This window comes from Octopus bimaculoides, chromosome 11 (assembly GCF_001194135.2).
Source record: "Octopus bimaculoides isolate UCB-OBI-ISO-001 chromosome 11, ASM119413v2, whole genome shotgun sequence".
NCBI classification, from domain to species: Eukaryota; Metazoa; Mollusca; class Cephalopoda; order Octopoda; family Octopodidae; genus Octopus; species Octopus bimaculoides.
The window spans coordinates 47,521,486-47,535,468 of NC_068991.1; the positions used below are offsets into that span (position 1 = coordinate 47,521,486).

The 13,983-nt window shown below is 35.4% G+C and overlaps 1 protein-coding gene across 1 annotated transcript in view; it reads left to right on the top strand.

The window, feature by feature from the left end:
- The window catches only part of LOC106870844 (transcription initiation factor IIA subunit 1), a 39,842-nt gene that overhangs the window by 15,095 nt on the left and 10,764 nt on the right, over positions 1–13,983 (top strand). The window contains exons 2-3 of the mRNA XM_014917076.2: positions 8,503–8,604; positions 10,653–10,770. Of these exons, the coding sequence (XP_014772562.1) occupies positions 8,503–8,604; positions 10,653–10,770 (220 nt within the window). The remainder of the gene's footprint in view (positions 1–8,502; positions 8,605–10,652; positions 10,771–13,983) is intronic.

Here is a 13,983-nt window from a genome sequence, read left to right on the forward strand (position 1 = left end):
ACTGTCTGTGAGAAAAACAGCACCATGATGCAATTCACTCTGCCAGGAATTGGGAAACAACATGCTGTACTGCTTGGCATTTGTGCTGGAAGCTCTAATATGAACATTTCAGAGTGTTAAAGATGTCAATCTGAGGACACATACCAAGAGTGATAAAGATCAAACTTCCACTCCACATCATGGTGTTTGGAGTGATCACTAGTGATGATAACGTTATGCTTCCATTCATCTTCCCACACAGCCTCAGACTCAACATAGAGGCCTACTTCAAGTGCCTGGAAGAGGTAGTGCTGCTCTGGGTCAAGAGGGTGGCTGCTGGAAGACGCTATGTTTGGCAACAGGACTCTGCACCATGCCACACAAGCAGGAGAACCCAGTCATGGCTATCAGACAATTTCTGCAGCCACATCAACCACCTAACAACCATCAACATCTGGCCACCTAACTCCCCAGACTGCAACCTACTTGATTAGTATGTGTGGGGCACAGTTGAGCGAGAGACCAACAAAACTCCTTGTAACATCAAAGATGAACTGAAGGCAAGGATTATGGCAGAATTCACCAACTTAAACAAGGAGACTGTCCAGAAGAGTTACAGGAGATTCTGGAGGCTGTGGTTGAAGCCAATGGCAATTTTATTGGATAAATTTACTCTTTAGTATTTCAAGATATTTTCATGTAATTTTGGTAAATATATCTGTTAAAATGAGATGACAGTTTATTCATTGTAGCCTGTATATATACATACATACAGACACCATTGTGTGGTTAAGAAGCTTGCTTTCCACCATGTGGTCTCAGGTTCAGTTCTGCCACAAGGCACTTTTGGCAAGTGTCTTCTACAGCCCCAGACTAACCAAAGCTTTGTGAGTGGATTTGGTAGGTGGGAACTGAAAGAAACCTGCCCTGTGTGTGTGTGTGTGTGTGTGCATTTGTCTTGACATGATGTGGTGATTTTTTTTTTTTTTTTTTTTTTAAAGAGCATCGCTGTCATACAAATTATGTTGTTCATGCCCAATCTTCCAGCAGGAAATATTTTCTAGCTTGGAAACAGGTAATGGTTGTTGACAGGAAAGGTATCAGGTCACAGAAAATCTGCTTCAACGAATTCTGTCTGACCTATACAAATTAGAAAAGTGGACATTAAACACACATACAAGGGAGTGCTGTAAAGTTTCTGGCTTTAAGGGCATTGCAAATAGCCTGGTTGGAGGCTCAACCTTCCAAGTCCTTTTACAGGGCTTAGAAAAACTGAAGGACCACTGCAATAAGTGGGTGAATCTGAGGGGGGAATAGGTTGAATGAAGTCGTAATTAATTGATCCTCCCGTGTTTTCTTTTATCCAAAGCCAGGAACTTTTTAGCATTTCCTTGTATATTATATGTGTGTGTGTAGTCTTGGGTTCAATCTCACTGCACTGCACCTTGGGCAATTATCTTCTATAGCCTCAAGCCAATCAGAGTTTATTGGGTTGAAACTGTAAGCCATTTAATTTGGTGCCCTCAAAGTAGTGTATAGCTTAACTTTTGTAGATTCCTGCTTTGAAGAGGTAGAATGGTTTTATATCAGAATACAAAGCTACCTTGTGACTGGTGGAGTGGAGAGACAGGAAGAAAGTACAATTTATGAGTTGCTACAGTAAAAAAAAAAATAGTATATCAAGATATTGAATTATTCTCAGGCCGAAGTTCCTATACAAATGATGGCAGAAAAGTGAATTCCACTTCAAAGTACCCTTGGATAAGGTGGCAGTGTTAAAGGTACTCTTTGATCAGGTGGTAGTGTTAAAGGTATCCTTGAAATAGGCAGCAGTGTTAAATGTACCCTTGGATTAGGTGGCAATCTTAAAGGTACTCTTGGATCGGGGTGGCAGTGTTAAAATAGGTAACAGATTGTGTCTATAACTCAATGACATGTACATTCCAATGAGCTTCCACACAGTTTCTAGTTACCCAAAATTCACTTGCAAAGTTTGGTTGACTCTAGGCTGTGATACAAGGCATTTTCCTAAGTTAGAGCACAATAGGCTCGAACCTGGAACAACAGGATAGCAAAACAAGACTTCTTAACCATACAACAATGCTTGCACTAGTGGTTTCATAAAAGTGGGTTAGAAATTCGTCATTAATGTGTCAATGATAATCTCATAGACATCTTTTAAACATAAACTGGAGCTTTCGTGAGCTGATTAATGTATTGTTAGTATCTGAGAAAATACCTTGCAGTATTTGGTTGCAGAACTTTATACTCTTAAGTTCAAATCCTCTTGAAGTCAAGTTTGCCTTTTAATCTTTCCAGAATCAGAAAAATAAAGTACTAATCAAGTACTGAAGTTGATTTAACCGATGATAGCCTCTCCCAAAATACATGTCCCTGTACCACTGTTAGTATGTCATTTACAAGACATTGATTAGCTTGTTGCTATAGTACAAAACACTTATTCCACTGGTAAAAGCATCTTCTATAGCCTTGGGTTGATCAATGTCTTAAAAAGGCAAACTGGATAGATGGATAACTGTATAAAAGCTTGTCATATATATATATATATATATATATATATACATATATATATATATATATGTGTTTGTTTTTATGTTCAGTTATAATAAAAACAATTTTACATTAATCTGATAGGTTACCCTATACTTTTGTAGAGTACAAATTTATTATTCTTAAACAAGAATGTTGTTGACAGTAACTTCAAAGTTTCAGCCTGCTAAGCCATTGTCAGACTGCAATACATTAGTCTTGTCTTTATATAGTCTCTGTTGAGTTGAAACCATCTGTAGGTGTGTGAGCTTGTGTGGGGTGGTAATTAGGTTTTTCATGATTGGTTGTTATGGAAAGGTGTCTTGGAAAAATTTTAATTGATTAGATTTTGGGGTTATGTTTTGGGAGTGAAATTGGGTAGTTGGATAACTGAATGGGGGAGGTTTGTCTCTCTCTCTCTCTCTCTCTCTCCCTCTCTCTCTCTCCCCCCCTCTCTCTCTCTCTCTCACTCTCTCTCACACACACACACACACACACTTGCATATATGACAAACCTCCATAAAGATTATCCATCTACCCAATTTCACTCCTGAAACCTGTTTTCTCCACACATCAGTGGCATTATTTGTCCCACATAAACAAACAAAAACCAAAAGTTTGGCAGTGTGATATGTGTGTTTTTTTTCAACTTGGCTTCACATTGAACATGTATTCATTACTTCCATTTTCTTTCTTCTACCTAACTTTCTGAAACACATAACTTAAGCTTAAAATGTCTTTGACATTTCAGGCTTTTCTTAACCCCTTTCTTGCCATATTTCTTGAGGCATATACTATGTCTTCCAGCTAATCAAGAATTGGGAGAGATTTAGTTGAATAACTTTTTCATTGTGAAATTGATATTTGGAAAATAAACAGTTTTTAAATGAACAATTATATAATGGACAGTTTATTTTTATATGAGGGTTAGTTTCAAAAGAATTTATTGCATTGACCTCCAACACTCTTGTTACCATGTTTCTGCTGAAATATGCTGCCGCTGTTTCAATAAATTTTGAAAACAATGAAGAATTTAATAAAATAACTTTGTCCTTAAGATGGTGTTGGAACTTAGTTGTTATGGAAGGTTTTAATTTAGGTCACTCTAAAACAAGAAGTTTGTATTGTAGGGTGGGTATCAAAAAAGTTAAACTAATAACTGTCTCTTGGTTTCACTTTGTTTTCTGTGCTATTATTCTTGTCATTATTTTGACCACTCTATGATCTTTTGTTTCTTATGCAGGATTTCATTGTTCTTAAACACTACAGTAGTCCTGTGAAACAGTTTGCATGAACTTTTAAGAATCTTTAACTGTTCCTAAATGTTTAACCGTTTTGTTACTATATTTCTGTAGAATTATACTACCTCTATTCCAATAATTTTGAAAATTATACTGTATTTTAGTGAATTAACTTTGTCATAATTGATCTGGTGTTTGGAGCATAAACATGAAATTTTGATGGTTTGAATTTAGATCACTTTAAAAACATGAGGCTTCTATAATAGAACTAGTGATGGTCCCAGACAGGTTAGTATCAAAAGAACTAAACTCATATCACCAATAGTAGGCTTTGAGCTAAAGTCTGTCACTGAGTTTTCTGTTAGCTTTATATTTGCTGCTGCTTTAGTCTTCCTTAGTTCCTCTTATGTGGTTTTTTTTTTATCTATGACAACTTAATTCTATTGTGGGATAGCTTTGCTACTGTGTTGATTTTTTCTTTTTCTTCTCTCTTAAAACTTTACCATTTTCTTGTGTTAATGTCTTCTGCCCACTGCCAGACTTCAAACAACTTCCCCAGTTTTTTAAAATTTATTTTTATTTTGTCAATGCTACAAAAGCAGTAAAATAAACTTTAAAAATACACCAAACTCATGAATAAGATGTTATCAAGGTTTTAAAAATATTCATTTACTTGTTTTACTTACTTAACTTCCTTGTATTGTCTAAAATTGTATTTGTGAAATAATAAAATGGTTAAGAATATGCATAAAGGCATTTAAACCAATGGGAGGTGTTTTCATTTAGTTGTCTTAATTGTAATTTAATAAGTAACCTATAATTAAGAGAGACCCATGCTGAAATGGTGACAGAAGAATTGGTGAATTTATTGAAAAATAGTTGAAAGTCTGAATTTTCTCTATCCACTAATGTAACTTATAATATATATTCATATGTTATTAAACAAATTGCTGCAGTAGTAGTCTAAAATCTCATTGAACAATGTCTATGAAATATTAATTAGCTGTCGCATGATACGTATTATATACTAATTCTTTGTAGTATCGATTCGTTTTCAGTGGGTGTTTCTTTTTTTAAGGATTATCAGAGGTGTTGACATTGAGCTTGTGTCTCATCCATATATATATGCGTGTGTGTATATTTCATTGAATACACAAAATCTGTTCATGTTTTATCCTTTTTATTTTAGATTTTTATGTATTTTCTAATTAGTTTGTTTTACAGCTGATTTGGAGTGATAAAGTTACAAAATTCATATTCATAGGCGCAGGAGTGGCTGTGTGGTAAGTAGCTTGCTAACCAACTGCATGGTTCCAGGTTCAGTCGCACTGCGTGGCACCTTGAGCAAGTGTCTTGTACTATAGCCTCAGGCCGACCAAATCCTTGTGAGTGGATTTGGTAGATGGAAACTGAAAGAAACCCGTTATATATATATATATATATATATATATATATATAGTTCAGTGTCCCAACATCACTTGACAACTGATGCTGGTGTGTTTACGTCCCCGTAACTTAGCGGCTCGGCATAAGAGACTGATAGAATAAGTACTAGGCTTACAAAGAATAAGTCCTTGTGTCAGTTTGCTCGACTAAAGGCAGTACTCCAGCATGGCCACAGTCAAAATGACTGAAACGAATAAAAGAATAAAAACATTTCCAGGCCATGAAAGTCTCATTTTCGAGAATTGTATATGTTTGGGCTGTGTGTTGTTTATTGTACCCTGTTTGAATTTATGTAGACTTTACAACCCAAGGTTTTTTTTCCCCCTACCATTAACTCCATACATCAGCAGTTATATGCATGTTGATTTGTTTGTAGTAGTTAGGTTTTTATGTTTAATAGCTACATGTTAATTTTTCATATTGTTTTAGCTTTTTACAGTTGGTTTTGGAACAATAAATTCCTAAATTCATAATTGATATCTCCAGAATTTCAGTTTCATTTTCAAGAATTGAATATATTTGGTGACTTTGTTGTTTCTATATACTTGTTAAGCTCATGTAGACTTTCCTACTAAAGGTTTTTTTTTAACCATTGACTTTATTATATATGTTGACTTTGTTTTATTTAATTTTAACATGTGGAATTAAATGAGTTTGTGAAATTGTTATTTCTAGTTTTCTGAGACAGAGGGGACAATGTTCAATATATTGTTAGATTCTTTGAGCCATCTGGGTAAAGTTATCAAGTGACATTGTTTTAAAATTGCTACAGATTTGTTTCTAGAAGGATAATGCTATTTTGGAGAAAAAGCATGTATGGTTAATTTTTTGTGTGAAACTTTTGGAAAGAAAGAGTTGTATAGGGGGTTAGAGAAATAAAAGCAAGTTTGTTACTTTTAAGTTCTACCTGGCCATCTAAAAAGATGGCTGCTAAACAAGATGTGGTTTGCAATATGATAGTAATCTATATTCACTGTTATATGGCATCTTCGTCATTGTCCTACCCAATCAATCACATGTTAGTACAATATGGAAATTAATCCCAGGTCAGACGAAATCACAATGTATTACTCATATGGTTGCTCTTCATTCTTAATCTTTTGATTGATTGCCATGCGTTCAGTCAATGTTGACCAGGGTTATCCAACAGTAATTAGCTCTGTGTAGCTTTCCACATTGATTTCTGCTTGTGAGTGACTGAGGACATCATTTGTGTTTGTGATCTGTGCATGCATTGTTAGCATTTGTTTTGTCCAATCCAATAAGAGAAACATTGCACTGAGGATGGGATTATATTTTTCTTCTTCACTATTTACTTTAGATAGATTTTCATAGACAAATTGATATATTAGATACACATATTTTTATTGGCAGATTGATGGATGAATTTCATAAAAAGATATTTTGATATAACTGCAGGCATGATGTCTTGTTAAGTAGTTTGCCTTGCGTGGTTTCAAGTTCATACCCTGTGTATAGTATTCCAGGCAGTTGTTTTGTATTACCTCAAATTGGCTATCTGTGAGTGAAATTGGAAGATAGAAACTATAGCAAGTTCTGTATTTTATATATTCTTTTACTTGTTTGTCATCTGATTGCAGCCATGGTGGAGCACTGCCTTGAATTGCTTTTGTCGAACAATTTGACCCCCAAGACTTATTTTTAAGCCAAGTACTTATTCTGTTGGTCTCTTTGCTAAACCACTAAGTTATGGGGACGTAAACACACTAACAATGGTTGTCAAGCAATGATGGTGGGGGCAAATACAGACGCAAAGACACACATATACAAACGTGTGTGTGTGTGTGTATATATATATATATATATATATGATGGGTTTCTTTCAGTTTCCATCTTTCGAATTCACTCATATGGTTTTTGTCAGCCCAAGGCTATAGTAGAAGACACTTACCCAAAGTGCCATGCAGTGGGACTGAATCTAGAACCATGTGGTTGGGAAGCAAGCTTCTTGTCACACAGTCACGCCTTACTATATATATATATATATATATATATATAAATGGAACAAAAACACAAAAGAGTACAATATAACATTTGGACAGATAGATGATACAAGGCAGACAAGAGAAACAACAATTAGGACAGGTAAAAAAAGACGGGTCATTCGTAGCCTTCTTTCTTCAGTTAAGTCCCAGAAGTCACGACCATTTCGGTCAGTTACACTTGACCTTTTGGGATTGAGCACTGGGGTTGATGTAATCAACTAATGCTCTCCCACCAAATTTCTGGCCTTGTGCCTATAGTAGAAAGGATTATTATTATTGTGATGATGATAAGCTAGCAGAATCATACTGAACAAAATGCTTAGTAGTATTTTGTGTCTTTATGTCCTGAGTTCAAATTCTGTTGAGGTCAACTTTGCCTTACAGCCTTTTGGAGTTGATAAATTAAATTATGTACCAGTGGAACACTGGGGTCAGTGTAATCAACTAACCCTCTCCCAATTTCAGGCCTTGTACCTATAGTAGAAATAATAATTATTATTATTACTATTGTCAAGGCAGCAAGCCGGCAGAATTGTTAGTATGCCAAGCAAAATACTTAGTGGCATTTTGGATATCCTTATTTTCTGAGTTCAAATTCTGCCAAGCTCAACTTCACCTTCCATCCTTTCGAGGTCGATAAATTGTGTTCTAGGAAAACACTGGGGCCAATGTAATCGACTAGTTCTCTCTCCAAAATTTCAGGCCTTTCTGCTTTTAGTAGAAAGGATTATTATTATATTGGTGGAGTGGTAGACAATGTATTGTCAAGCTAAGTACCTAAAGTATTTCCAGTTCTCTATGTTCTGAGTTCAAATCTTGCTGAAGTTGATTTTGTCTTCATTCTTTCAGGTTGATAAAATACTAGCCAGATACAGAGTTGACTGATTTGCTATACTATTCTTCTAAATAAATCTTTGGACTTGATTGTCATTCCAAGAAATCTGAATTATTCTTTCATATTTGTTCTTAAATGTTTGATGAAAAAGACAGGATAATGTTTGAAAATGTAGGTATTGTATATTGTAAGCACAATTGTTTTGCAGGTGGATGTCCTAGTAACTGTTGATCATCCAACTACATAAATAGGAAATCAATTTGTTAGTAAGATATGCTAAGGCAGATAGAGTTGTGTTTTAAACAGACATCCTGATGGCTGTAGAAGTTTGAACTTGTGACCATGTTATTACTTGTCCAATATGTTAACCATAAAAGAATTATTTCTAGTATTTTTGATGAAATGAGAAGTGTTTGCTCAGTAATTTAACATCTTTCTTTTGCAGCCTAAACTTTATAAGACAGTTGTGGACGATGTAATAACCAGTGTACGGGAAGCCTTTTTGGATGAAGGTGTCGATGAACAGATTTTGCAAGAATTACGACAGGTATTAATCACATTTTAAGAGTTTTTTTTTTAATCTTTATTTATCCCATAAATTATTTCAGTATCTTTTATGGTGGGTACATGGCAGAAACAGTAGAGCATCCAACAAAATACATTGTTGTATTTAGTTACATTCTGTATCATCTTCCCAATGCAATCAACTGTACCTTAGAAGGTAGTACCCCAGCATGGCCATTGTCCAGTAACTGAAACTGATAAAAAAAAGTTATAAAATGGAAGAAAGTCATTTACTTCCCTTAATTTTGTTCATAATCTTGAAAAAAGAACACATGATCTTCTATTGAAAACTTTTGCATCATCTCCCATCTGAGCATAGATAATTTGATAATATGCTGTTTCCTGTTACAGCAACCCATGAGTTGTTGTTTCTTTCTCTCTCTCTCCCCCACCCCTGCACCAATCCAGAAGAATCTGTAAAGGTCATACTTATTGCCCTTCTTCCTCTCATTAAGTCATAATAATAATAATAACAACAACAAAAATATTGTTCTGATATGTCAAGAAGTCACTGTTATCCTGCACTCAGAATTCACTACAATCCATGTAAGTTATTTGTTTATTTAATGTCCATTTTCCCATGCTAATTTGATTGAGAAAGGAATTGGTTCCAGGCAGGATTTTACAACTAAAGGCTCTTCCTGTTGCTGACTCTCACCTATTTTCAAGTTAATAATTTTTCTTCATTCTACAGGCTTTCAAAAGTGTAGAGTAATTGGTCATAATATCAACAAGGAATATAAACATCTCTGTTATTTGCTTAAACAGTGACATGCAAAAAATATCAACATTCATGTGCATTTGCATGCCCACATGCATAACTAGCTTCTCACAGTTTCCATCTTTCTAATACACTCGCAAGGTATTGGTTGCCCAGGGCAAGAGTAAAAGACATTTGTCCAAGGTTCCTCAAAGGGAGACTGAGCCCGAAACCAAGTGGTTATGAAGCACATTTATTAACCACATAACCATGCTTGCGTCTGTATTCTTCAGAAGTCTTCATCCCTATCTGTTATGTCTCAACGCTACTACTATCTAGCACCTTCGGATGACCTCTACTCAACCGCTACACAACAGCTGCTTGACTGCTACTCAACACACCTACCACGGCCAGACTACCTCTATTTATATGTCTTGGGAGATCCTACTTCTTCGCCTGGTGGTGTTGACACAACACTATCACTGTTATTCTACCTTCTATTCCTTATCACTTTTATTCACATTTTGGTTGAGAGGGTTGACATTGTCTGCAACCAAAGACAGATCTGCATGAGAAGACATGAAAGCAAATATTATACTGACCTCACACAGACACACACACATACACATGTGCATACCATTTTTAACTAATGCAATGTGGACTGGCTTCAAACAAAGTTTGACCTTACTGTAGGTTCAACTGGAAGGACCAGCTTTCGGTGATGAAGCACAAAATATTTGGTAAATAACGCTGTAGTCCTTTATATTAGTTACGCACCAGAAGTGTTTGTCCAGAAAATATTCGATTATTCCACCTGTATTTGCAATTTATTTTTGAAAGTCTGTAACAACCATGTTTTATGTATTGCTGACTGGCATATCCAGCTTGTTTCCATGGTAATCACAAGAATGTGCCTTTATCATAGTGCTACCTATTCTAATGGTTGAGTACCAAAAGCATTCTAGTTAGGGAGCTGACATTTGATACACATCACTTGAGTGATGTCTGGGTAGCTATCCTTATTGTCACACCTGATTTTTTTTGGAATGAGCTAGTCACTAACAAGAAAAGAGTTGAAGTTACACCTAACAGAAAGAAAAGCTGTCTTTGACGACCTGTTATCATCATTTAATGTCCGTTGTCCATGCTGACATAGGTTGGACTATATACATTGTTATGTTAAACAAGTTATAGTATGGTAGTCTGTGGATGAGGATAATCAATTTGTGTTCCAATTGCCTTCCATCATTTTGTACAGATTTTTGTTTAGAATGTTTGTTTCATTTTAAGCCTGTAGAGACATGTTAGAATTCTAATTTATTTATTTCAAGTCCTGGGAAAATAAAATGATCCAATCAAAAGCTGTTGGTTCAGTAACAGAAGAACACGTTTTCTCCGGTCCTTACGCTGTGGCAACACAATCACAGACAATTGCTGGAAAACAGAAAGGTATCTTTATTTTCCTTGTTTCCCTTTCTAAATATACTAAGTTTTCATTTTTCTTTTTTTTTTCTTCTTCTATCGTAAGCCTTGATTATTTCAAGATGAGGCAATGTATAAAATAACTTTTATTGTATCAATCATGTTGTTCCCATTGCGTTTAACTTTGATATGGTCATTTTGACAATGTTTGTGTGTATGTATGAATGAATATAGGCGCAGGAGTGGCTGTGTGGTAAGTAGCTTGCTTACCAACCACATGGTTCCGGGTTCAGTCCCACGGCATGGCACCTTGGGCAAGTGTCTTCTACTATAGCCTCGGGCCGACCAAAGCCTTGTGAGTGGATTTGGTAAACGGAAACTGAAAGAAGCCCGTCGTATATATGTATATATATATATATATATGTATGTGTGTATATGTTGTGTATCTGTGTTTGTCCCCCCAACATCGCTTGACAACCAATGCTGGTGTGTTTACGTCCCCGTAACTTAGCGGTTCGGCAAAAAGAGACCGATAGAATAAGTACTAGGCTTACAAAGAATAAGTCCTGGGGTCGATTTGATTCGATTAAAGGCGGTGCTCCAGCATGGCCGCAGTCAAATGACTGAAACAAGAAAAAAGAAAGAAAAGAATGGTTTGTACCCATAGATCATCTTGCTAATGTGGTCAGCCAGGAATCTGAGGTACATGGAGTGATATACTTTGCCCAGCAACACAACACAGTAAATGCATTAAGATTTAAATTAAATTAATGACCTTAAGCCTTTTGCTATTAACCCCAACCTGAGATTGCCCCTGAGAACAAACTTTCTGTTTTAAACTGATCTTAATTAAAACCTTTCATCAAAATTTCATGTTAATTTATGTTCCAAACAGTAGCTTAATCATGACAAAACTAATTTACTAAATTCCTCATTATTTCCAAAATGAATTGAAACAAAGGCAGTGCATTTAAATAGAAATATAGTAACAAAATGGTTGAACATCACAGCTATTGGACCTCTTAAAAATATTGAAAATTGATATTGTATTAGTAATGTATTTTACTATGCAATTCTGAAGCTTGATGGTGACTTCATCATCCTATAACATCCGTTTTCCATGCTGGCATTAACTTGTTGAAAAGAAAAGAAAAAAAAAAAGAGTGGTTGGAAAATGAAATTATTCATTCCTAAGCAATTCTTTCCAGCAGGATGGAGGTAAGGTCAAACAGTCAACCACCAGGGAAAATCTCTAACGTTAAGTCAATATATTTCAAAAACAATTCTTTTATTGGTTTCACTTTTTGGATTGCAGCCATGCTGTGACTCTTGTCTTTAAGCGTTTAATCAATTATATTATTTAACTAAATACATCATCTTCATTTAACTAAATACATCATCTTCATTTAACTAAATACATCATCTTCATTTAACTAAATACATCATCTTCATTTAACTAAATACATCATCTTCATTTAACTAAATACACCATCTTCATTTAACATCTGCTTTCCATGCTGGCATGGGTTGGACGGTTTGACATGGAGCTGGCTAGCAGGGAGCTGTCCAGACTCCAATTGTCTGTTGTGGCATGGTTTCTACAGCTGGATGCCCTTCTTAATGCCAACTACTTAACGGAGTGTGCTGGATACTTTTTACGTGCCACTGGCACAGGTCATTCTTTGATGAGCTTCTGCCTTCAAAACTTCATCCACAAGACTTTGGTCAATTTGCAGTTGTTGTAGAAAACATTTGCCTAAAGCATTATGCTGTGTGAGATTGAAACTAAAACCAGATGGTTCTGAAGTGAACATTATAACAGGCATAATCATGCCTGTGTGTCCATTATTATTAATGAAATGTTTCAAGTAGGTTTAAATAATTACAGAACTGAGTTATCAGGTGAAGTTCTTTTACAAAGAATTGCAATAGGTTTGATCTGTTATTATCTGGTAGTGACATTTAACAATAAATCTTGTATTTAATTACTGAATGGAACTAGAATGTTTCCATAACTACAAGCTGCAGATCAGGAATTAAGAAATATCACTTAGTGTTGATGGAAGATATAATTAAAAGCTATGATTTTATTATATACATCCTGCTGAAGACTGTTGAAGGAACAATGAATTAACAATGGAATGCATTTGCTGCTTGACTTACCAGTTTGAGTCATATTAACCACACAAGTGCAGGAGTGGCTGTGTGTTTTAGATGTTTGTTTTCCAACCACATGGTTTTGGGTTCAACTCCACTGTCACACTTGAGCATGTATCTCCTACTATAGCTCCCAAACTGTCCAAAGCCTTGTGAGTAGATTTGGTAGACAGAAACTGAAAGGAGGCTTCATCTGTGTGTGTGTGTATGTTGGTGTCTCCTTGTCTTGACATTACATCATTATCATTATCATCACTTTGTGTCTATTTTCCATGCTGGCATGGGTTAGATGGTTTGACTGGATGCTCTTTCTAATGCCAACCACTCCGAGAGTGTAATGAGTACTTTTTATGTGCCACCAGCACGGGTGCCACTTACATGACACCGCTAATCACCACGACTACGATTTCACTTGTCTTGACAAGTCATTCGTCTTCAATATTCTGTGAAACCTATCTGGTTATGAGGAAATAGTACTTAACTTGGAAATGAGTGAGAGTTGGCAACAGGAAAAGCATCCAGTCATTGAAAGTCTGTGTAATTATGTCCAACCCATGCAAGCATGGAAATTTGGACATTAAAATGATAATGATGATGATTTCTGTTATTAAAAAAGCAAACTGTCTCCATTAACATTTGTTTTAATCAAAATAATGTTTTTTTTTGTCTAAAAAGAAGTATACAACTATGAATTATAAGACTGTGACATTCCATGGTTGGTAGGGTAGCAGAAGATTTGTTTGATTGTAATATTAATATATACTTGTTGCACCTTACTTAATCAGTGTAGAGCTATGGTTGGTTACAATAATAATGCCAGCAACAACTGTTTTAAGGTTGTACAATACAAACAAGATGGTGATATTTTTTTAAACTTAACATTGCCATTAGAACAGCACCAATAATAGGCAAATTACCCTCACAAGGCAGTAAAAGTTATCCATAAATTGTTGACAATTTTTTTCTGCCTTGTAAAGGTAATTTACACATTATTCTTTCTTTTCTTTTTATTCATTTACTTGTTTCAGTCATTTGACTGCGGCCATGCTGGAGCACCGCCTTTAGTCGAATCAAATCGACCCC